General features: G+C 47.7%; 3 protein-coding genes and 1 long non-coding RNA gene across 6 annotated transcripts in view; 1 reads left to right on the forward strand and 3 right to left on the reverse strand.

Moving 5' to 3' along the window:
* MME (membrane metalloendopeptidase) overlaps window positions 1–8,826 on the forward strand; it is a 29,561-nt gene extending 20,735 nt beyond the window's left edge. For both annotated transcript variants that reach the window (XM_027730800.2, XM_027730793.2), the window contains exons 18-23: window positions 431–550; window positions 796–929; window positions 1,857–1,922; window positions 4,023–4,118; window positions 4,494–4,570; window positions 7,436–8,826. In XM_027730800.2, coding sequence (XP_027586601.1) covers window positions 431–550; window positions 796–929; window positions 1,857–1,922; window positions 4,023–4,118; window positions 4,494–4,570; window positions 7,436–7,535 — 593 coding nt within the window. In that variant the 3' untranslated portion in view covers window positions 7,536–8,826. The remainder of the gene's footprint in view (window positions 1–430; window positions 551–795; window positions 930–1,856; window positions 1,923–4,022; window positions 4,119–4,493; window positions 4,571–7,435) is intronic.
* LOC113993033 overlaps window positions 1–9,901 on the reverse strand; it is a 59,584-nt gene extending 49,683 nt beyond the window's left edge. For both annotated transcript variants that reach the window (XR_005566688.1, XR_003542456.2), the window contains exon 1: window positions 9,725–9,901. This is a non-coding gene — a long non-coding RNA (uncharacterized LOC113993033). The remainder of the gene's footprint in view (window positions 1–9,724) is intronic.
* A 1,506-nt stretch (window positions 9,902–11,407) lies between these two features.
* On the reverse strand, window positions 11,408–22,562 carry STRIT1 (small transmembrane regulator of ion transport 1). Its single transcript, XM_039389980.1, has 4 exons — window positions 22,529–22,562; window positions 22,385–22,438; window positions 13,225–13,324; window positions 11,408–13,137 (listed from the first exon to the last, which is right to left on the reverse strand). The coding sequence occupies exons 1-3, from the start codon at window positions 22,560–22,562 to the stop codon at window positions 13,230–13,232; spliced, it is 183 nt and encodes a 60-aa protein (XP_039245914.1). The 3' UTR covers window positions 11,408–13,137; window positions 13,225–13,229.
* PLCH1 (phospholipase C eta 1) overlaps window positions 11,408–24,912 on the reverse strand; it is a 92,393-nt gene continuing 78,888 nt past the window's right edge. The window contains exons 27-31 of the mRNA XM_039389927.1: window positions 22,385–22,566; window positions 14,436–15,554; window positions 13,225–13,324; window positions 11,892–13,137; window positions 11,408–11,819 (exon numbers count right to left, since the gene is read on the reverse strand). The gene's annotated coding sequence lies outside the window, so the exon portion shown is untranslated. The remainder of the gene's footprint in view (window positions 11,820–11,891; window positions 13,138–13,224; window positions 13,325–14,435; window positions 15,555–22,384; window positions 22,567–24,912) is intronic.

The following is a 24,912-nucleotide window of genomic DNA, read 5'->3' on the forward strand; positions in this document are numbered from 1 at the left end:
TCTAGTGGGAATTACTGGCATTTTCAGTGGAAGAATAAATTCCTGTCTCTGAGATTGATTTGTGATGCAGGCAATGATCAAATAACTTATTCTTCCAGGGGAACACCTTCCCACTTCTCATCATGATGTGAGGTTTATTTAATGATGAGACAGGAGTCTGAGAATGCCAAGTGATGGGAATTGGAACAAACTGCTCTTTTTGCAAAGCAAAACAGTAACAAAGCAAAAGCCGATGGTGCTTTTGAAGTGTGTGAGGAGGGGAGCAGTCCTGCTGCTCTGTCCCTGCAGTCCCACAGCCACTCCCAGGTGCCAGCTCATTGCTGCTGTTGGGTCTGCAGGAACAGCGTGGCGTTGGCTGAAGCCAACAATGGTGTGTCCCCAGTGACAGGGGGACAGGCAGGGCCCTGACTGTGTTGTGGGTTTTTTGCAGTCTTCCCTGCAGGCATTCTGCAGCCCCCTTTCTTCAGTGCCTCCCAGCCCAAGGCCCTGAACTACGGCGGGATAGGGATGGTCATCGGGCACGAGATCACCCACGGCTTCGACGACAACGGTAAGGGCTGAGCTGCTGACAGACACCCAGGGCACAGGGGGGCACACCTTCCAGGGCTTGACCCTTCCAGAGAGCACAGGCAAGACAGAGGAATGCCCACATGTAACAGCAAATCTGCACTTCTGAGGCATGACAGTACTGTTCTCCCAAACCCACAATCCAAAGGGGCTGACTGACTCACTCCCCTCCTTATTGTACCGAACCCTCTTTTCCCATATCCGTAATTGTTTAACGTATCATTGCAGGCAGGAATTTCAATGAGAACGGAGACCTGGTGGACTGGTGGACGGAGGAGTCAGCAACCAACTTCAAGGAGCTGTCCCAGTGCATGGTGTACCAGTATGGGAACTTCTCCTGGGACCTGGCCGGGGGACAGAACGTACGGCACGTTTATGTGACACCCCACTCTGCTTTAAGTAGCAAATGCAAGCCACAAGAAGCAATTCTCTCCATTCTACTGCCTATTTTTTTAGAGCCTGACAATATATTCCATCATGCAGAACAGGGAACAGATCAAACTCCCCGCCCTGAGGTTTTCCTAACCCAAAGGTTAAAGTGTTGGCACTCAGAGAGAGCCCAGTAAAAACAGAGCAGAAAATTTCAACATATTTTTCTGACATTTTTTCACACATGAAGTTCAACCTAAGTATGATTCTAGATTTTGCAGCTTTCACTATCAAAACCCAATATAGTGGGCTAAAGGTTGAAAATATGATTTTTTAAAAATAAAATCAGAGATTCCCCATTACCAAAGCTTTATCATCTTTAGTGATACTTGACTGACTTAGGAATACCAGCTAAATAGAGATCTTCTATGTATCTGGCTACCAAAAAGCTACCTAACTTGCCTAATACCCAGGAAAATACCTTCTAGCAGGTTTGCTGATGTCTGTTAACAAATAATTTTAGCTCTTTGGAGTTTTGATTTTAACTTCTTCTCTAGACTGTACAGGCTCTGTCCACTTCCCCTAACTGGAACTGTACTAGGAACTGAAGATGAAAGACAGGGAGAAAAGAGGAAGAATGAGTGACCAATGACTGAGCAGCAGAGAATCTGGGTGAAAGAGATACAGAGCCTCCAAAGCTGCCTGCAGGGGAAGAGAGAGGATTAGGGAAAACAGCATCCACTTGGATTTTGAGACAAGGGAGACAAAGACTTTTCAGGGATGTTAACCTAATCTGCTAAACCTTCAGATTTTAAAGGAATTCTTGCCTTTAGAAGGTGAAGAATGCACAGTTTGGTGCTAAGAGGTCCTGAATGAGCTCTGTTTTTCAGAAAACTGTACTTTTCCTTTCTATTTTACAGCTCAGTGGAATCAACACACTGGGAGAAAACATTGCTGATAACGGGGGTGTGAGACAAGCATACAAGGTAAGAAGTCCAGTTTTTTATTTCAGCTGAAACTGTCAGAGATTAAGAAAATTCAAAGGCAGAGCCTTTGAAGAAGAACCACAATTTCTGTGTGAGGGACAGGACCAGAGCTACTGAGCCATGAGGCAGGGACTGAAACTAATGGCTAGTTCTGGTATTTCTTTCATCCTGTCAATCCTGTCAGGCTACATATTACCTGTTCCTAGTGCACTCTTTTTCAGCTGATTTCCATTTTGCATTTTTTCCTTTGTGAATAAAGAATGTGTAGAATGAAAACATTCCCTGAATCCCACTTGGACCATCACCTGACTGAAATGCTGATACCCAGCAACTGTCTGCCTCTGGTTGCCTTTTTCACCAGCTTTTTCATGGCAGGAAGGAGGGACAGAATGACTTTCTTCTGCTCCATAAACGTGAAACACTTTGCTGTTCATTCTGTACAGGTGACTTGGCCCCCTGTACAGGTACCCAAAGATGTCAGTGACATCTGGACTCCTTGTTTAAGCCTTCCATGGGAGCTTGGATGCTTTCTGGCCTTCCTTTCATTCTCTTCCTGAAGCAGATGCTGGGCTCTCCAGACTGGCCAGCTTTGAGACTGACAGCCAAAGAGGCAGAGGTTCTGTTTGTGAGCGTGGTTTGGAAGACAGTAGCTTCCCTATCAACTTGTTATTCACAAATGTGATGGTTGCAAACCTAACAACATGATCCTCCCTCTCCTTCCCTAAACACCTTGACAACTGAACGCTGTCACTGCTCAACAAAGAGCCTCTGGACACATGGCCCAACTCACACTTGTCCAAGTTACCAGCACAGCTTCTGCAAGGAAAGCCCTCAGCAACTTCCTTCACTGGAAATGAACATGTTTGAGGACAAAGACAATTATTAATGAGAGTTTTAAGAATGACCTGGAAGCTTAAAAGAGGCATCAGACTTATTAGATTAGTCTGATCTTCAGTTACTGGAACATTTGTGCAAAATGCAAAGCCATGAAAGGGGATACTCCTTCTGAAAGGAATGGGAGTAGCCAGAGTAAAATCAGGTCAGAAGTATTAAAAATTATTACGACCTCATATAAATAGTAAAAAAGGTCCAGAAGGAATCTGGAGAGGTCTCTAGTCCACCCCCTCTCCAGCAGGTAGAATGAACCATTCCTGTGTCCTGCAGACACCCCACAGGAGCCGTCCCGCTCCCTCCTCGCGCCCTCCCGGTGCCATCACGGCTTTGCTTCCCACAGTGCAGACAGAGCAATCCGCTCCTTTCTTTCCTGTGACCTTTTACATATTTGAAGACTTACATGCTTCAAGGCCCAGACTTCTCTTCTTTAGACTAAACAAACCCAATTCTTTCAATCTTTCCTCATAGGTCATGTTTGCTAGACCTCTGCTCGTTCTTGCTGCTTTCTTCTGGACCGTCTCCAGTTGGTCCACATCTTTCTTGAAGGGCAGTGCCCAAAACTGGACAGAGCGCTCCAGCTGAGCCCTACCCAGTGCCAAGTGGAGTAGAAGGATTACTTCATGGATCTCATATAAGCCCCTCCTGTTTATACATCCCTGTAGGACATTTGCCTTTTTTGCAGAGCTCTGGCGCTGTTGGCTCTCGTTCAGCTGTTATCCGCTGAAACTTCCAGAGCCTTTTCCATGGACCTGCTCTCTGCTCACTCCTCAGCTGCACTTGGGCAGTGATTGGCTTTACTCGGGCAGTACCTTGGCCCTGACTTCAGGCAGAACATTTCTGCAGCCCCTTCCATCAGCAGTGGCACACAAACAGCACATCCCTGCCACGCGGCCCCACAGGGAACATGGGAGCAGCTGTTCCTACCGTGGAAAGGTTTAAAAGTCTTCTGCAACTCGCTTAAAAAAACCCAACCCAACAAAACCACAATGGAAAAAATCTCCTTTTCAAAATGCAGCGTTAGATAATTGATACCACAGTCCTGAGAAATGGCCCTGTCATCCTGTGCTTAAAGGTGGCACGTGTGGGATGGATGGCCGAGGAGTCCATGATTAATTATGTCAGAGAACTCATGTTCCTCCTTGTCATCATTTCTTTCTGACTGTCTGGGCTGGAAATTTTAACATTTCTGTTCACTTCATTCTACAGGCCTATGAAAACTATGTGAAAAAGCATGGAAAAGAAAAACTCCTTCCTGGTCTCGACATGAACCACAAGCAGCTGTTTTTCCTGAATTTCGCACAGGTATCCCTTCCTTCTTGGCTGAGGCTTTGAAAAATCACCTAAGCTACACTTATCAGTAAGTTAGAAAGGGCAGGCTGACTGCCATGGCTTTACTGAGAGCTGGCAGAGCTGAGCAGTGTTCACTGCAGAGCAGGGAAAAAGTCTCATTAGGTGATTTTTATCTTCCCTCCTAAGTCTAGTAGAGAGTTTCTTGTGCCCAAGTGCCTTTGTCTGAGGACAACAATACACTTTTTTGAACAAAATACACCTTTTTTCCCTCTATGTTCTCATGTGACATTTATTCTCGTGCCATGAATTGCTTCACAGTTAAATGACAGCAGGTGTCTTGCTGTGCAGTCTTAGGGCTGACAATGCTTTTCCCTGTTACCTGTGCAGGTGTGGTGTGGAACGTACAGACCAGAATATGCCGTGAACTCCATCAAGACGGACGTGCACAGCCCGGGCAAATTCAGGTGAGCACACCCCTGTCCTGAGTGCAACTCCCAGTGCACCCCAGCTCTTTGCTGTGGACTGCAAGGACCTGCCCAGAGCTGGGCTGCACCTCCCAGGGCAGGGTTAACACACCCCCAGCTACAGGCAGAGCACACTGCAGGTGGTTGGGAGGAGACAGACAGACTGCCCCTCTCCCAGCCCGGCACAGCCCTGTGCTGCACAAACAGGCACAGCCCTTCCCGGGAAGCTCCACAGGCAGAGAAAGGATGAGGGAGAGTTGTCCTCATCCTTGAAATGATACAGGTTAATTCTGTCCACACTGTGGAGCAGCTTTGAACAGGCACCACCACAGACACAAACACATCTCCTGGCTGTCACCAGACAAGCATGATTGTTACAGCAGTCTCAGTGACTGTGTCTGGATTCCAGGGCTCTTCCAGAAGTCCCCTGGCTCCCTCCATAGCTCCTGAGAGGGTTCTCATAGACCAAAGGCTGTGGATGGACCTTTGTCTTCCACTGAAGTCCCAGTAGAATCAGTGGAAGATCGTGGCCCTTGCTCAGTGACAAGCTCGTGTGCTGTGGTGCAAGAGCAAACAGGTACTTTGTGCCTGCTGTGCTCTGCCAGCCTCCTCAGGGTCAGGTGGGCTCAGCTCAGTAGAGCCATGCAGGAAATGTGGCTGCTCAGTGTGGAAGCCTTCGGGCCAGACTAGCATCTCTTCTTTTCTCTGAAGCCAGAGCAGCCTATTCATCAGCAGAGTAACAGGGTTTGTGCTCTGACAAACCTGTTTGGTCAAGTGCCATGGGCTCAGGAACAGTGCAGCCAGCACAGCATCTGCTGGCTCTGGAAGGCTGAGTCATCTCCAGACTTCATGTCCACAATGGCCGAGTTCTCTCCCAATACAATCCACTACATTAATTCCAGTATCCTTCTTTCAACGGCTTTTCACCAAAGAATTATCTTGTTTATCCCACATACTCAAACACTTAATGAAAGCAGCGACTGTTCCCTCAGTGCTCCTTGTCTGGCTCTCAGTGTGGGTGGTTTGTGCTCCCTGGGATCTCTCCTGGAGGCAGTTTGTGCCCTACAGTCCTTCCTGTCTGGTCCCTGTGCTAACGAGGCTCCAGGGCTCTCCAGAGCCTCCCTGCAGATCTGATCTGGAAGAGGCACAAGGCCTTTGGAGTTCACCAGTTCAACATCTCTGTGTAACTGTATTTGGGTGTACCTTGGATATATTACACTGTGTTGTGCTGTCTGTACCTTGGTAGGGAAGGCTATGAACTCTATTTGGAATGACACAAGTGTTAATGAGAAACCATAAACACTTTCAGAATGTGAAGTCATTTTCAGGATGGGGCCTCACAAGAGCTCTAAAACAAAAGTGTTTCAGTACATGAGACCTACCCACAAAATCGATGCCTAATGACATACTACTGAAGTGTCACCAAGGCTCCCAATGCATCTTTATTAATTACTATTTGGGGGTGGGATGGGCCATTTAACACAGGCTACACTGACTGCAGGCTGTTTCTCCTTCCATGCAGGACAGGCCGCTCCTCATAAACTTGCTAATTGCACAGTACAATTTTAGTTAATGGGTTCACAACTGGACAGGGAGAATGTTTGTTCCAGTAGGAAAATCAGGAGTTAACAGAAAGATGCCTTTGATCAGGTAATCATCAAAAGCAGGTGAAGGACAATGTACCTGAGTGTTAACATGCAAAATTAAAACACAGCAAGCACAATAAAAGCCCCTGACCTGTATCTGCTCAGGTACCAAATCCTGTAGTTCTGGGGATATCAGTAAATGAAGCAGGATTCTTATCCCACTGCTGTTTTGTGTAAGTAGAATTTTAGTACACCCCAAATACTTTTTCCTCTGTTTTGGCACAATCCCGTTTTAGCAGTTCCAGTCCTTCCAGGCAGTGAAGCACAGCTTCACCAAAATGCATGACTTGTTCAATAATCCTGTTTCTGTGCCACCCCCTGTTCACTGCTGGCTCCCAGGACCAGTGGGCAAGAGTCATTTTTGGCCCTGTAGAGACAAACCGATACAAGTGTCAACTGCTGAACTTCACCTCAGCTTCTGTGGGCATGTCCTGCTTCTGCCTAGTCTAATGGTTAAGATTATCCACAGAACAACCACAAATTAAACAAACAGTTCTTTAAAGAACTCCTGGTCCACAGTCATTGTCCACCAGTACCCGTATATGACACTGAAGTTGAAATTGTTGTCCTCCATAGGTGTGTGCTGCCATATTCCCATTCCTGAAGGACTGAGCAGCTCTTAGCAGATCTATTCACACATGTTCACAATTACACATATCAAATCAGCCTTAGCTGGAATGGCCTCATATTCACTTGAAGGCTGTTGTTTGTACAAGTCTTTTTGCCAGGAAACTCATTCACTGGAACATCTGTGGACAATGCCCAGAGAAGGAGTAGGATCTCAGCTAAAACTTGCCTGGTGTCAAAATGTAAATGAACATTCACTGACAAGTTACACCACAGCCCTCGACCTCAGGGTCTTGTTTTCCCTTCACCAAGGAACTTGTCAGCAAAATGTAGCCGAAAAAACCTTCAGTGAAAACTACAAACAAGCAAGAAACCTCTTCCAGGTGAAATAAATGGGCTGTGAGGGCCAGTAATGAGGAAGGGACAGGGCCTGTATTTTGGGGGTTGCAATAAGGGTCATACAAACTGGCAAGAGAAAACACAGCCGCTGCTTGAGGGGAAATGAAGCTTCAGAGCTCAGCAGTAAGGGCGTTCCCCACCGGTGTGAGTTGACACAAACTGATGCAAACAAACCAAATTACAAAATACGAGTGGTGGTGTTTGTTTCAAACAAAGGCAAGGAGCAATGACAAGCTGTTGTTTTGTTTCAAAGGGTCCTCGGATCCCTGCAGAACTCTCCAGAGTTTTCTGAAGCCTTTTCCTGCACCACGGAAGACAACATGGATCCTGCTAAGAAGTGCCGCGTTTGGTGACAGACTGCAAACCTCCCACCCCGAGGAGCTTTCCAGGAAAAGAGACGCTTTCAGCCAATTTTGAGAAGGGAAGGAGGGAAGAAAACCGAGGGGAATATGCTAGAGTAGTCACTGTAATTGTTGGTAAACATGCAAACCCCAAATCATCACCCACCAAAGCATCCCAGGAGGACTAAGGCAGCCCTGAGCTGCTGTAGCTGACTGGCTGCCTCTCCCCCACGGAACCCTGTAGGATCCAACTCACTGACCATGTACAGCAACATGCACTGTAGCTTAACCCTGTTCCCCACAGCCACTGGCTTTCTGGATTCATTCTAAGATGTCAAAGTACAACCTGTGATCTCCCAGCGGTCGGTGAGGGCCCAGTTCTGGCCAGGGGAGGAAGGAGACGCTCAGTAACACACGGCTTTAGCCATCATAACACGATAGAAAAACGACAGTTCATAGCCCAGTGTCAGACTTTGTACCCTCTGCTGTTATGGGAAATCTGCTCTACCAAATGTTTCATCTTTACTTGAAACCATTTATACAAGAGGAGTCCAAAGACCTGCTGTACTTAAATAACTTCTCACTAATTACTCCAGCGTGTATTACCTGATGTCACTATTTACAACAGTTTATTTACTGCTTTCCAGCCCAACTGAAATTGTAGGTAATTTAATTTTCGAACCTATAATCTCTAAGATTGTGATCAAAGACCCTTTCACAGTTTTCTAAGCTTTTTCTTGCTTTCTCTAAAGTTGCTCTTTTTAAAAGTTTCTAGTAATGTATAAATCATAGTTTTTATATTTAAATCTGAGCTACACTTTTGACTTGAAGTATTGTAATATATTTTATCAGTGGCTGCATAGAACTGGGAAATTTGAGTAAAGCATGGTATTGGGCAATAAGATAAAGCCTCCAGAACTGAGTTCTCCAATGGAGTGCACTGATATTGGAGTTTTCAGGCTGATTTCTCAGTGCTTAGGGTCTGATCCTGCACATAACTTGTACGTGTTCTGGTCGATGTCAGGCCTCACACCAGGAAATGTGCACAGCTGATCACAAGGAGGAGCTTTAAGTAAGAGGGTAAAAGGCTTTAAATCTGCAGTGATATGTATTAAACATCCTCATGCAGATTGCAAAGGAACTTACTGCTTTGTGTATCAAAGCAAAGACATTACCAAACCAAGTACCAGATACCTCAGATGACTGCTACAATAGGTCTATTTAAAAACCTATGTCCTTTTAGCTTTCTGAGTTCGTCATCTGATCAAAACATTTTGATAATAAACTGAAATTATGAGCCAAATGCAGTGTGTGTTCTTTACAGGAAATAGCAATAAAATAAAATTCTCTGCAAATAAGTGTCTACACTCACCCCTGAGCCCCACAGGCAGAGGGAGATTCAATTCCCAGTGTCCAGTGTAACCTGCCCTCCTCCAGCTCAAGGCCATCCATCCTGCCATCAGTGCCAGGGCTGTCGGGGTGTCCCGAGCAGGGCCAGGAGCTGCACTGGGTGCTCCCTGTGGGTCCTTCCAGCTCGGGACACTCTGTGCTCTGCATCCTCTGACCTGAGCAGGCCCCCAGGGCTCGTTCCTTACATGCTTTGTTAGTAAACAAACCCCACAACAAACACATCCCGAGCTCTCCACACAACTCCCAGGGTTGGCTCTGCACAGAACGAGCCAGGGAAAGGGAGAAGCTCTTCTGCTTTCACCCAGGAACCAACATTCCCCACAGCTTTGTACAACACGGGTATTGTAAAAGGCAAACCTAGCGAATCCTGTGCCGCTGGCCCTGGTGAGGGAACAGAGCCACGGAGCTGCTCTGAGGGAGCCAGGAATGGGGCTGGAGACACACGGAGTGCCCGAGCCAGGCTGGGATCCATCCCAGGGGATCAGGGCAGGGATGGCAGAGCCAGGCTGGGATCCATCCCAGGGGATCCGGGCAGGGATGGCAGAGCCAGGCTGGGATCCATCCCAGGGGATCCGGGCAGGGATGGCAGAGCCAGGCTGGGATCCGTCCCAGGGGATCCGGGCAGGGATGGCAGAGCCAGGCTGGTCCCTGCACACCTGAAGGAATGCCCTCACCTTACTGTGGGACCCGGCAGGGTTCAGTTCCCTGCCCTGAGGGCTGATGTCCCATTACAGGGCAGGCTTAGAGAATTCCAGACACACCCGCCAGTAACAAACACGGAGGGCTCCTACCTGAGGCGGCTCCGCGGCAGGTCCAGGCGAGCAGGGGCTCTGAGGGAACCGAGCTCCAGGCGGCCGAGCCCGGCCGGGCTCACCCCGGACAGCCCGAGCTGGAACAGGGCCCGGGGGGCTCTGGGGCACCCGGGGGGCTCTGGGGTACCCGGGGGGCTCTGGGGCACCCGGGGGGCTCTGGGGCACCCTGGGGGCTCCTGCCGCGGGGAGGGGCTGCGGGGCCTGGGGGCAGGGCACGGGCACCCCCCCTCGGCCCCGCCCTTCCAGAACATTCCCTGCCCGCCCCTCAGCGCCCCACCCCTTCCAGAACATTCTGTGGCCCCGCCCCTTCCAGAACATTCCCCCGCCCCTCCCAGAACATTCTGTGGCCCTGCTCCCTTGAGGGGCAGCGGGTCCCCCATGCCCTGGGGCTCCTCCAGCCCCACGGGGTGAGCGGGTGGCTGTGCCCCAGCACTGAGGGACCCTGCTCAGGGGTGACACCTGCCTGGGCTGGGGACTCCACAGGGAGATCCTGACCGGGACTGCCCAGGGAAAGGGGAGGGTACGGGACTCTGCTCATCACTTTGCACTCCCACCCCAGAGAGGAGGAGAGGGAAGGACCCTCCGTTAGCCCCCCGGGGAGGGTGTGTGCTCAGTGACGGGGTTACTGGTACAGGTAAGCCCGGGTGTGGGAGGCTCTGCCAAGCAGAGTTAACCTCCAGAGCGGGTTAACCTGCTCCCTGTGCTGGGGCCAGCCCGGGGCAGGAGCAACGCACCCCGGAGCCACTGTCCTTGGAGCAGTGTGGGCTGGGAATGTCCGAGAGAAACTCTGGACTGGGAATGTCCAAGAGAAACTGGTTTAGGCAGGTGTTATCCCAACACTCCACTGTGTGCACACGCTTGTGCCCTGTGTAAACACCCCCAAACTGGATCACAGGCATTAAAGGAATAGAAACACGAGTCCAGAGCAGTTTCCAGGATGCCACACACAGTTCCCGGGACAGATGGACAGAGACTCGTCCCTAATTGATTTACTCAAAGAGCTGTCAGGGGGAACAGGGAAAGCCACAGAGGCTGTGGAGCAAACCTAGCACCCAGCTCTGCAGCAACAGCAACTCCAACATTTCTGCTTGGCTTTTGTAGATAAAACAAGGAATAATAAATGAAACAGTACAGATCATCTTAGATCACAGAAAACACCATCCCACCAGCAGGAAAAAATAGAAATAGGCTTGGAAAAGGTGCCCACCCTAAAGGTGAGCAGGGCCCTTTGATCTTGGAGAACTGGATCTCAGGGATGGGATAGAGCTCATTAGGGACAGTTGTTATGCCCCAAAGCCATCACACTGTAACAATATTGGAATGTCCTACAGCCTGACACGGTGACAGAACCAAAGCTATAGTAGTGTATAGCTTCAGTAGTGTAGCACCAGAGCTCTGCAGGAAATCTGAATACACGTGGTTTTCTTCTCATCACTCACCAGCATCTGAGAGAAAAAACCCAGCACCCAAACACTCATTTTGTTTTTCAAGAATTAAAGACCCCAAACCTTTTGTTGCAGCTCTGACAGCCCTGCACATGTGGGGAGCTTCACATGGTACAGCTCCATTGCCCAGCCACCCCAGTGGGCTGTCCCAGGGTGGTTACAAAAGGTCACTTTGCAGAGCACTCCGTGGGCTTCCAACAGTGTGGGGGATGCATAATTTCTTGGAATAATCCTCTTTTTATTATTCTACAAAACTGGCAGGAACTTTCCCTTTGTACACAGCGAGTCAGTCTGACAATACTGAAGCCAGCCTAGAAAGTTATTTTGTTTTGCTCTGCCAAATCAGATCTTTCTGCTCTCAAAAATCAGGTAAAGCTAAACCAGATTGTAGTGTTTATATTTCAGCTCTGTAACATTTTAATTGGAAACATTCGATTTCCAGTGTTGTGAGACACCCAAAGAGCCACTTGGGCCAACAGGATCTCTCAGAACGTTTCCCTCCAGGCCTGGTAAATGAGCTGAGATGTGAAAACATGGACATGGTTTCTATGGAGTCTCTGCTGGCCCTGTGTCAGTCAGAGCTGGGATCAGTCAGGGTGGGCTCAGTCTTAGAAACCCAGGAACTGGTCCTGAAAAGGAGATAATGAGGTGTCTGCTCACACAGCCCACCTGTACAGGTGAGCTGGAGGGGATGTTCTCACCTGGCAGTGACTGACAGTGATGCTGGAGGTCCTCACTTGCTGCAGGGATTGGGAATCTCCAGCTCTCCAAGAGACTGCAGGGTTTGTCCCCTCTCTTCCAGGACACCTGATGAAACAGCATCCCCCTGTGCCCTCAGGTCATTTGCAGGTGAAGCAACTCGGTGTTGGGACAATTCCCAAGGGGAATGTCACACTTGAGTGCTGTTGCTGAGGCTGCTGGAGCGGCCAAGGAATGTTCACGGCTGCGCTACAGACAAATATGTTTGTGTTTCCATTCCTAAAGGACAACAGACAGTGCCCACAGATGGAGACAGGATGTCTGACTGATGTGCCTTCCTCACATTCTCAAACTTATACAAATTGTGTAAGCAGGAGCCAAAAAAATAGCTTCTCTCTGTGTTTAACCCCACCAGGGGTCATTAAGGTTTTTTTCACATTCCCTTAAACATTCATCTTGCTGGGATCTCCCAGACATGCCTCCCACAGTCAGTTCTCTGCTTTAACTGGGGATTGAATTATTAATGATTTTGTCTTCTGAGAACTGCAACTCTTCAGTATAAAACCCTTCATGCTCAAAAGCTCAAGGCTGTCTGTGAAAATGCAGCAGCTCAGATCATCTGACGATTATTTCTGATTTAAATGGCAAAGTCGCTGGAAGTTCTCAAGGCACATTATCCATAAGGGGAATATAATTATCTCCAATTATAATTAAAAAAGACAACCCCCCCAAGTACAAGACAGTCAGGGGGCCAGAGCGAGCCTGAGCCATGATTCCAGGCACACTGAGCTGTACAACAGCCCTCCCAACCCTAAAAAAGCCTGAGGTTTTCTGTTCGAAGGACGTACATATTTCTGTTTCATAACAATAGATTCCAATAGATCTTCCCCATAATAAGGCTAAAAATACTTCCCCAGGCCCCATGAGAAATTAACCCTTGCCTGTTTCTAACAAGTTTGAAGCTCCTTAGCTATTTTAAAAGTTTGCTATTCAGCAGGTAGGCAGGTGTCCACCTATACAGGACTCCAAAACCACTCACCCCATTACAAACCATGTGGAAACTGGGAAATTGGTTTGGTGACTCTTCCTAAAGCTCTAATTACATGTGAAACACTGTGGATAAAAAGCGTACACCATGTTTACAGTGTTGATATTAAAAATAACTCATTTTATACTTATTTTAGCCATTAGAAATCTCAGTTGAACTTCCAGGTTCTTCTAATCAACATCCCTGTAAATTCTTCTGTCCTGTAAGACAAAGCAAATTCCATTTGAAAGGTGGCAGTGCCAAGCAAGGGAAGCAGAGGTGGCGTGTGGCACGTGCCAGTCACTTACTGCCATCAGGAGAAGACAATGTAAACCATGAGGGCACATCCCAGGAGCCAGCCAAGTGCCAGGAGCACAGGGACAACCAGGCGGGACAGCGGGGCTGGGGCTGCAAGGGAGGAGAGGGGCTGTGACTGAGAGGCCACGTTACACAGGCAGGGAATGATCCCAACACATCAAACCAGGAGTGTCCCAGCCCGCCTGACCATCCGTGTGCCTGGACCTGCAGGAAGGGGACACTGAATTCCCACACCCCAAAGGATGGTGGCAGTGGCTGCACCGAGGGGACACTGAATTCCCACACCCCAAAGGATGGTGGCAGTGGCTGCACCGAGGGGACACTGAATTCCCACACCCCAAAGGATGGTGGCAGTGGCTGCACTGAGGGGACACTGAATTCCCACACCCCAAAGGATGGTGGCAGTGGCTGCACTGAGGGGACACTGAATTCCCACACCCCAAAGGATGGTGGCAGTGGCTGCACAGCAGAGATTCCCAGCACCCCTGGCTGCGCACTGCATCCCTCTCGTGTCCTGTCCCCACAGCCACACAGGGAGCTCAGGCTGAGGTGATTAACCACTGCAAGGCTGTTTCCTCCTTTCTAGCAGGAAAATACCACAGGAGTGTCCAATGTGGAAACTCTTCCAGCTGGGCCAGCCACAAACAAGGGGTGAGTTGCCCACTAGTCCTAGAACAAGGAGCCCAGTGCAGGTGATGGTTCTCCACGGAGCACATGGAAAGCAGGACTGGCTTTATATAAATATATTTCTGTACAACATCAGAATTTTAAAGACTCTTCTATCGGTTTCCTGCAAATAGCAGTCTCTTGCCAGAAAGCAGAATCCTATTACTTACCAACATATTACAACCTCTTAGAGCAGATCTCTCTGCAGTTAATACATTTCCAGGTTTTTGAAGGGATTAATAAATTATGTAAAGCTATTCACAGCACCTTGCACAGTTTAGATCAAGCAGGCAGACTTAGAGGGATGCTTAATAATTAAGGATTGCCACATTGCTCTTTCAAAGCTGTGCACAACAGACCTCTCTCCACGACACTGCATGGTGTGTCTGCCAGAGGGAGAGAGCACAGACAGAAAATCTGCATGTGCTGCCATGAAAATATTAAACAGATAAACAACCACAACAGCAAAGATAAAATCCTGCTCTGAAACTGGGAGTCCTTTTGCCACAGGGGAGTTTAATTTAAGCTCCCTTACCTGTTTAATTTAAAGACTGTTATGGCTTTGACACTGTGCAAGGTAAAGCTGCTTCTCCGGGAATCATTTCTCTTTACTTGCCATTTTTCTAAAGGTCTAATTACAGCCCCAAGGCTGGATCCTGCTGGGTGCACAGGGCAGTTCTGTCAGAGCTCTGCTCATGCTGCTGTGTCTGCTGACTATGGGAGTCTGTCATGTGAGACCCAGGTTAAACCAGTGTCGGTGTAATTTCTGTGGATACCAATGAAAACAGCATTCAGCATCCTGCTGTACCTCAGCAGAAATTCACTCTCCTCCTCACATACCAGAGTAAACGGTGCAGAACCCAGCAGATAAGTCTTTAGAAACTTTTAACATAGCTATGAAGATGGATTAAAAAGTTCCTTTTACAAGGACAAGTGTTACCTGAGGACCTGTGCACAGCAAACACCACAGATACACTTACAGCTGGGAGTTTAAGTGAAGTAAATAAAAAATGACAATGGATACAAAATGCATTTTTATAAGCTGCCTTTTCTCCTTGGAGACAGTGAGGTGTGCTTACAATGGAAAGCTCATTATTAAAATTTCATTTTGCTCTGTCACTCAAGCTTTGTGGGGTTAAAATCTAAATTATTCTACGTTCACCCAGAACTGCACTCAGAGCTCAGCTACACACAGACATCAAAAATGCTGTCAAACAGATCTCATTTTACACAGTTCTGTTCTATTGTGTTCACTAACCTGAAATTACAGCTACAAAACACTAAAGAAAAAACTGGTGGGATTTAGAAATACAGGAGGAAGACAAGCTACTTTTAACTCACTGCTGTTAATAGAATTAGCTTTTAAACTGGTAACTTAACATAAAATACATAGTGTTTCAACAAGAATACAAGTAGCTGAGTATTGTCACATTTTAAACTGGTAACTGTTACTGAAAAGTAAAATACATAGTGTTTCAACGAGAATACAAATAGCTGAGTATTTTCACACTACATTGCTCAGGTTTATTCATTTTAATATATTGTTACATTCACATTTCACAGTGCACCTTACCTGGTTCTGCCATTCCCCCTCTGCTGGTTTAATGGCAGGTTTAAGGTTTGTCTCTGCAGTTGTTCTGGGAGCCTTGGGATGCTTTAAATAGAGCGATATTTGGAATGTGCTGCAGCTGCCTGGCTCACTCGTGCCAGGGTTTGGCTACACGCATTCAATTGTCTAAAAAGGCAGGAATTCAGGGGATTCAGGGTTACCTCTGCCTGGTCCTCCAGCTGCACATCTGTCTCCGAGCAAAGTGAATAAAGGGAGCTCAGTTTTTGAAGGGGGAGAGAAACAAGGGTGAAAAGTGCTTTGTGGTCTCTTTATAGCCATGAAACACCACATGGTAAGTTCAGATAATATTTATGACCATCCACATATTTAGAGCGTGACAGGGACCCAGTTCTTAATCCCCCACATCTCCTCTCATCCCTCTCCTATCAAAACCCAAGCCAAGCCCTACTCAGATACTTCTGCAGTTATTAGTTCTTTCCTAAGCAGCACCAGGAATCTCATTCTGCACAAAGCACAGAGGCACATTTAGTTCCCTCCCCCTGAACGGGTACAGGGTGCAACCACAGGTTTTCAGCACTCCTGGGGGAAGTGGACAACAAAATTCCAGGAAGGAATATTCCTAAAAAAATCTGAGACTTATTTTGTCCCAAACAGGATAAATTATTGCAAACTGTCTCTAATTCAAAGGAGAAAAAACATGGAGACAAGTACCAGATCTGAGCCAAAAGCACAAACTGCACAGCAGGTCATGTCACAGCAAAGGGGAGCTGCGTGTGAAGATCCCTCAGAGTGATCCTGGGTTTCACCAATAAGCAGGAAAAAGTGTTCAGGGGAAATGAACCAAGTGTGCAGAACGCTCAGAGGAACAGCACACATGCCCTGATCCAAAGGCTTTCCTTCAGGAATGGGAGGAGACTTTCTCTAACATTCACCAAGTTTATACATAATCCCATCTCAGACCTGTGCCTGGAGATTAAATGAATCAGGGATTCTTCCTGTGCTTCTGAACTGGAAAAGGACAGAAACGGCTGCTCCAAAGCCATTCCAGGTAACAGGTACAAGGATGATTTCGAGAGATCTAATCTGGATGTTCATATAGTTGAGAGGAATTTCTTGTGGGCTCCCAGAAGACAGGACAGTGCTCAGAAACACGTTAAGCAGATCTAAGAGAGATGATCGCTTTCTTATCTGTTTGTTGATTAAAAATTAAATACTTTACACTAAAGAAATCAATTATCACCTTTATTCAGAATTGCTTCCCCTCATACAATGGCTGTGGGATCACGTCTTCCTTGGAGTCTCTATAACCAGCCCAAAGAACACTCTGACATCCACAGAGGGGGAGCAGCACTGAGCTCTGGCCACACTGTGCTGAGCAGTTGTTTTACATCAGAGACAAATTCAGCCCTGCAGAGATGGTTTATTGCGCACTATAAACACTCCCTGGGCTTTGGAGCCCGGAGGGAATTCTAAGATGATGATTCCAGAACAAGAACTGAAGCCAAGTCATGTCACCTAAGGAAGTTTTCATCAATGGCACACAATCACAGACTGGTTTGGGTTGGAAGGACCTTAAAGCCCATCCAGTGCCACCCCCTGCCACAGGCACAGACACCTCCCACTAGCCCAGGTTGCTCCAGACCCCATCCAACCCAGCCTTGATACACCTCGATGTCTCTACAGCTGTTTTCTGCCACTTCTCTGCATTTTTGAGCAAGACAGTTCTCTTTAAAAACTGCTTGTCTTTCCCCAAACACCACGTAGGGAAGGTGATTTCATTACTACTTACCCAAAATAAAACTCAGGGCTATAAAGCACTTTATTATGCCGTGCACAATTCAGCCTATCACAACAGTCTGAGACACAAGAACAAACTGTGAGCTTTGCTGTCTTGGTCTGGCTTTGCTATAGAGCAAATCTTTTTGGATAAGATCCAATTTGTTGCAAAAAGAAATATGACTCTGTGCAATATATTTATTGAGAAAGCCATCTCTGATACAATGACTTCCTTGGCTGCACAGCTGTTCCCATAAGAATCCTATCTGGTTTGGTTCTGCTGATTATATATATCCATCTGATCTCATGGAAATAATTTCCACCAGGAACCATGTATTCCTGACAAGACCACCTGATCTTCAGGGATTGGGATCTTTCCAGGCCCAGTTGCCACAAGCAAGGGCAGCGAGTCATTGCTGCTCTGCCCAGCTCTGGGCACTGCTGCCCCAGTCCAGCTGCACCCACAGCCAGTGCTGTCCTGCACGTCCTGAGCAGGGCATCAAGGGCATCAAAGTTGTAACTGCAGCAAAGAGCAGAGTAACAATACAGACATTATTTTAAACAGCACATCTTCTGATTGGAACTGAGAAATGGACTGCACACATCAATCCTACAATAGAGCTCAGTCCAACAGATAAAAAAAAAGCAGGGGGACAGTCTCAAAATATAAAAAAAAAAAAACCAAGGAGAGGACACAAGGCTTAAGAAAAAACTCAGATTGATCTGTGGCAAAACATATCTACTGCTTTGCTGCTGAACAACAATACACAAGAAAAACAACTCCCTCATTTCTATTTGTGTTTCAAATTACGTGATAATTTCTGTATGTTCTTCCCTCTGAGCTTGTGCTGGGACACTGAGATACTCCATGTCCAGAGTTAGATGGGAATTGGGTTTGGGAATTAGATCTCTTTTTTAGCCCCCAGCTCACTGAGGTGCTCAGATTGGTCTCACTTCGGGAACCTTTGGAGCAGCCTCCTTGACTTCATTTCCATTAAGTGCTCGAGGCTGGGAATCACTTCAAATGCTTTAAATGTCTCAGTGCTTTAAGAGAATGAGGGCTAAAGTCAGGAGGAGGAACTGAGGCAGCAGGGCTGCGAGGCTTCCTGGGAGAGAAGCAACTTTAAGGGGAAAAACCAGTGCTGATGTTTTAGAAAATATTCCATTCTCTTCTTTGGAACCACGTGGGCTCTGCCAGAAGGAAAAACAAACAGCCCAGCTGCATTCCTTGGCTGGCAGGTTCAAAGTCTGCTCTGCCCAGCGGAGCCGCGCACGGCGCCGGCCCTGGGGAGCACAAAAACCCTCTGCAGGTGTCTGAGCTGTGCCAAAGCTCTGGGGAAGGGCTGGAGGGAACAACATCCCTGCTGCCTTCCAAGCATCCCACCTCAGAAGCCAAAGTGCTTCATTGCACTGATCACTATCTTTGGCTGTTCCCTCAGCCCACAGAGGAGCTGTGGGAGCCTGGAGCCTTCCTTTGGGAGACTGAGCCATCCTGTCTGAGCTGTTTAACCTCGGGAGACTGAGCCATCCTGTTCCAGCCCTTCAACTGCTCCTGCCCCAAAGCTGCCAGGGAGGGAGGACCTGGGGAGCTGTCAGTGCTCCTCCATCAGCCAGGGACCCTCAGCATCTGCCTTGGAGCATGGAGGGGACCATGGAGTGCTAATGGAACTATTAAGGCTGGAAAAGACCTCTACAATCAAGTTCAACTGTCACGGGAAGTTAACATGCAATGAGGTGATTAAAGCCAGAGTCCAATCCTAAAGAAAATGGGAACAATCCAGCCAACAGTGGCAGAAATGTGACCCAGAGCCCTTGAACAGGCAGGATGGTTATGTAGGAGCTTCCCTGTGGGACAATCCAACCCTGGGCCACGCAGCCGACAGGGCCATTGAACCACGTTGTTGGGAATGGGTTTTCCTGTAACATCACCGGGCACAGATCTCCCATGAGAACCCTCAGCATTGCCCCTGCCCTGTGTCCACACACAGAACCCTCAGCATTGCCCCTGCCCTGTGCCCACACACACAGAACCCTCAGCATTGCCCCTGCCCTGTGCCCACAGAACCCTCAGCATTGCCCCTGCCCCGTGCCCACACACAGAACCCTCAGCATTGCCCCTGCCCTGTGCCCACACACAGAACCCTCAGCATTGCCCCTGCCCTGTGCCCACACACAGAACCCTCAGCATTGCCCCTGCCCCGTGCCCACACACAGGGGCTGTCAGGCAGCACAGGCTCAGCTGGGCGGGGTTGGAGCCGCCCCCAAACCCCTCGGGGTGCAGTCGGGAGCTCTGCTCTCCCCTCCCCAGTCGGTGCCTCTCGGGCAATATTAAGGAAAGCTTTGGCTGTAAACGATCCCACAGCACCTCACTGAGAGGTAGAATTTCCCCTTCTGCACCAGAGACAGGTTTCCACATGGAATGCTGGGAGCACAGCCCAGAGAGCAAATATCAACTGCATGGAAACAACCCCATGGATGCATTTCTTGGGCTCTTTCTGCTGGATCCCAGTGATTTAGAGCCTGATGTTTGGGAGGGAACTGTCAGAACCTCACTGACACACCACCCACTCTGCAAAGCCAGTTGGCCATTTTTGGTGTTAAAATAGCCAGTATGTTGAGAGTACGTCCCAGTCTTCTTCATTTCACCAGTACCCAGACATTAAATACTAAAAAGCTGAATTTCTGTCTTCGTTACTGTACTTGTAATCCCTGGAAATCTGCACACAATGCAGCAGGCTGGCAAAGCAGGGCTTTGTTTTACAAACATATAAATAAGCCATATAAATAGCTGCAGGCTAAACTGCTGTAGAGGACAGGAGGGGGACAGACCAACTCATCTTCACAGAGGGAATGCTCCAAGTAATAAAATCTTTACAGCTTTGTAATATTGGTATTAATTTTTAAATCACATTTCTTTCTTTCAGTTGAGCTTTTTCCTTACCCCTGATTTACTAGCAAATCAAAAGCCACATTTATATGCCTTGAATTGTTTTATGACTTTGCCATACACTCCTGTGACACGCAGACTAACATGGGAGAATATTAGACTTTTGCTTTCAAGAAATAGGTTTATGTGTGGAAAACTCGTCTAATGAAATGCATTTTATTACTCACACCAGTCTTAGCACTTGAAAGCTCCCTTAGAAATTGCCAGGCGTTACTTCTACTCACATTTACATCATGAAAATAAAGGCTGATTTATTTGATAACTGTGCAACTGAAGACCTGAAAAAAATCCATGTATTAAGCTACTAAATATTTAATTCCACAGACTGTTTCCCAGGGCTTGGGGTCTGCACGTCATTTCTCTTGGCAGAGAGAAGTACCACTCACTGAGTGCTGAGATACCTGCTAAAAACCAGCTGCAAATCTGATGGAGGAACTGCTCTATCGTGTCCCCCTCGACATGTGCCACAGCAGTGCTGGACTGGTTCCCCACTGCTGTCTAAAAATAACGATGACAACATGGGGCTGCCTTTGTACAGCTCCATTCCACGGCAGCTGAGCGATGCAAATCCACCCTGGCTGGCACAGGATAGCTGTGGGGAGGCATCTGCCTGACCCAGAGCTGACGGGCAGAGCCCAGTGGGATCTCCAGCACGGAGCTGGAGGTGACTGCAAGGTGACTGCAGCAGGAGCAGCCTGCTGAGCCCTGGCACAGCCCAGCCCAGGGCAGCACGGGGAGCCAAGCGTTTGGAACTGCACATTTTTGGAGTCAGAGCAGCTCTGGAGCCACATCTGACCCAGCACCACTCACCTTCCCCTGAGCTGGGCTGACACTGAACCCCCAGAGCTGCCAGGCCCAGGGTCAGCCACAGGACAAGGTTCAGATACTTCAAATAAAAACTTCACCCATTTCTTCCTCTCCAGTGATTATTATTGTGGAAGGACACTCAGCCCACCACACCCCACAAATCCCCAAGCATTTATGATTTGAGAACTGGCAGCTTTCTGGAGGATGTGTGTTATGATTTATACATTACTGCAACCAGTTGGTGTGCCTTTACTGTCACAGCTGAAGGAAAATTGGCATCTTCTTCAGAATTTAAAGGCATTTAGTATGTCACTTGGATCCCAACTTCTGGACCAAGTTAAAACTCAAGACTTATCCTGCTGCACTTCTGCTGAGAAAGGCAAAGCTTCCTTCAGAGGGTGGCTGAGGGGGGGAGGCAGCAGAGCAGGAAGCAGGAGCAACATGGGACACTCCAACAAGGATTTTACCAGGATGGACCTGGGCACAGAGATGGGAACAGCTGGATGTTGGATCACAATTTTGGTTGTTCCTTTGTTCTAGTTCCTGAAAAAGAAGGGACTGAACTGCTCAGCTGGGACGTGTGTCCCAGTTCTTGGTCCAGCCCTAAATTTCCTGGTTGAAAACAACTCAGAGTGAAGATGCTGCATTCCCAAACAACCCCTGGCCTGTGTGATTTCAGCTCATGTGCTGGACAAAGCCAGTCATGGGCAGAAAACATCTTTATTTGATCTTCCTGTGTCCTCTGAAAGAACATCAGCTCGTGCCAGCAAGGAACACAATGGCAAAACACTAACTGGCTAAGGAAAAAAGAAGTTCATTACCATAAGTTGTGAAAGACTTTCTAAAATACCATGTTTATCTAAGATTGAACTCGTTTATTTCTTGATTTGCCCATTCTGGTTGACCACAAACACCAGATAAAATGGAGCAAGATGATTTCAATGTCCTCTTATGAACAAAAGGAAGCATTTCTTAAAAATCTTTTAGTCTACATTTTCATAAATTCATGGAATGGTTAAGGTTGGAAAAGACCTTTAAAATCATCAAGTCCAACCATCAGCCCAGCACCACCATGTATGAGAAAACTACAGCTCAGCTGGGTGTCAGCCAGCCCTGGAACCTGTGCCCTCAAGTCTCCACTGCAAACTGCACCTTCCCCACAGAAACACCCACAGATACCCTGCTCTTCTCTGCCCCTGTCAGCACTCCCTGCTCTTCAAAACCAGCAGAAGTAAGGCTGGGACAAACTTCAAGCACAGAAGAAAACAACTTGTGATAAATCAGAGCCCCACTGGGGTCAGCAGAGATGCCCCAGTGTCCCAGAGGACTCAGCCCTGTGCACACATCTGCAAGGGGCAGAGAGCTCTGCACTCTCCAGACTCACCACTCCAAGGGCCACCTGCATCCCTGTGGCCTCGGTGCCAGGCCTGGCACTGTCCTCCTCAGGGGACTGGCTCGGGCAGCCACTCAAGCCATCCTCTCCCTGCCTTCCCAGGCGGTTCTGGCATCAGCTTCCCTGATCCTGTACCTCCGTGGGGATGAGCTCTCCTTTTGCAGTCCATCTACCTGAGGGAGAACATGAGAGGCATCTTTGTTCCTTTCCTTTTCTAGAACTTATATATTCCTTTTTAAAATGAACCCTCTGGGGTTCATTTTTTCTGGGGGAAAAAAGCATTTTTAAAGTGACAAATCACTTAATTCAAAAAAGCTTTGCAAGCCTTAAAAAGTCATTAAGATATTACCGAGTTTTATCTGACCAGAAATAAAGTTCTCAAAAGCATTAAAAATGGACATTTTCATGCACAGTTTAAAAAATTATCTAATTTGTAACAATAGAGGCAGCTTTAGGAGCAAGATATGGCTGCAACCACCGAGCCCTTCAGCAAAGGTGTGTGAGGGAGAGCAGCTCCTCCACTGGTGCTGCAGTTCCCTCTGGTGACAGCCAGAGCAAACTCCTGTTTCCAGGGAGCCAGGATGCTTCACAGGATGCTCTGCTGCACCAGCCCTGGGGCACGGGGTCTGTATGCACAGAGAAGGGGTGGGGTTGGTTTTTTAAAGAAGCTAAATATGCTGTATTTAAAGCATTCCACGGGAAAGGGACTTGTCATGTTCCAGGGCTCTGGAAAGGCTCGTTTCTCACCCTGGGGTGTCTTTGTCCCTGTTCACATGAACCCCACAACAGTGACAGGAAATGAAGCACCTGAACCCCCCTGCCCTCAGCCTGGGGAACCTCTGGGCACTGCCAGGGACACTCCACAGTGACCCAGCCCGGGCACTTTGGCTGCTGTTCAGACCACGCAAGGAGCAATACTTACAGGCAGGAACATGGATTTTGCTGTTTGTTTGACATTAATTCTCCCTGCCTTTCTCATTTCTGTAGGCTCTTCACTGAGAATGTATTTTGCCACAAACTAAGCTCCCAGAACTGACTGGTTTTTGATTTTGGAAGCTGGTTCATGGAATGGTTTGGGTTGGAAGGGACCTTAAAGCCCACCCAGTCTCATCTCCTGCCATGGGCAGGGGCACCTTCCACTATCCCAGGTTGCTCCAAGCCCAAGCTGGCCTTGGTCACTCCCAGGGAGTGTTACTGACTCCCAGACAGGTGTTGAATCACAAACCAGGAGACAGCATAGTCTGATCAGCCGGGGCCACACTCCTTAAACCCGGGCACCACCACAGGCTGGGCTGTGTCCTCAGCAGGAGCCACAAACTCACCAACCCCATCCCCCCTGTGCCAGGGCACACAGAACTCCTGGGATTTGTCACTGCTCAGCTTGGACTGAACTTTGGGCTCTCAGCAAATCACCCAACTCCTGCAGGACCTGAGGAGTGGGAACCTCTCCTGGAATCTCTCCTGCTCTGGCAGGGGTGGCTGCCAGCAGATGGCAATCCCTTCCCACAGTCCTGGGCAGCCAGGCCAGAGTCTGTCTCAGTGTCTAGAAAAAAAGTCATCTGAATGATTAAAAATAAAAAAAAAATAATAAATATTTCTACAATTAATTATATTCCATAATGTTTCCATAGGAGAAATTATTTTGTCCTGGATTTCTGGATGCAAACCTCTCCCCTTGGGATACAGAGCCTACAGACAGAAAACAAAGAGCCAGCTCTCCCTTCCTCTCTCTGCCACCTCAGGGATGTGTCACAGTCACAGACACCAGAAAATAATTCATAATAATCACACTGTGAGAAAAGATCAACACTGGGAAAAGAGCACTTTCTGCAACAGCTCTGCCCTGGAAAACATTTCCATGATCCACATTTCTGTTACACCTCTTCTCTTAACCCCTCCCTGGTTTTTAGGGAGCAAGGAATAAACAACTGAACTCACCTGCATTTCCTCAAAGAATCAACGTGTTTTGCAACACACCCCAAAGGAGGTCACAAGTGAAATTTCCCCAAAATTGGTGTTATTTTTGAAGGCAGATGGGTTCATAAAATCCTCATGCAAAATATAAAAGGCCAGCAGTCATTTTTGTAAACCCTTCCTTGCACACAGAAACTCAGCACTTTAATTACATCATCTTTAAGTTAATTGCTGCAAAGTGCAGAAATTACTGGATCAGTAAAAGGCTTTCCTCAGATTCAGTTTATTCTTGGTTCATTGAAATTAATCTGAAATAAGCTATCTTTAAACCCCATAAAGAGCATGTTATCTTTTGTAAGGGCTTAAGTGCTGTAAGATTGTGCTGCAGTAACAGGGCAGGCAGCAAAGCCCCAAGGCTGAGGAAAAAAGATACCTCTGATGATTTTTATAGGGGTATAATCTCTAAAAATAGTCTTTTAATAAGTTATCTTGAAGTTTGAATTTAAAGCAAAGTCCATGGAGAGATTGCACATGGGCTGCATGGAGTGAGTGGAGGAAAACCACCCTCTGGGCTGGCTCGTGGCACTGGCAGACAGCAAGAATTC

This window comes from Pipra filicauda, unplaced genomic scaffold (genome assembly GCF_003945595.2).
Source record: "Pipra filicauda isolate LSUMZ 115617 unplaced genomic scaffold, ASM394559v2 scaffold78_size3787270_pilon, whole genome shotgun sequence".
Classification (NCBI taxonomy): Eukaryota; Metazoa; Chordata; class Aves; order Passeriformes; family Pipridae; genus Pipra; species Pipra filicauda.

What these genes read in the sequence shown, in the direction of transcription:
- STRIT1 (XM_039389980.1), bottom strand. Translation starts at nt 22,562, where the DNA reads ATGGACTGCAAAAGGAGAGCTCATCCCCACGGAG. An exon ending in GAGAGCTCATCCCCACGGAG is followed by an intron (nt 22,439 to 22,528) that starts GTACAGGATCAG and finishes TCCCCTGAGGAG; the next exon opens with GACAGTGCCAGGCCTGGCAC. An exon ending in TGCAGGTGGCCCTTGGAGTG is followed by an intron (nt 13,325 to 22,384) that starts GTGAGTCTGGAG and finishes CCTCCCTTGCAG; the next exon opens with CCCCAGCCCCGCTGTCCCGC.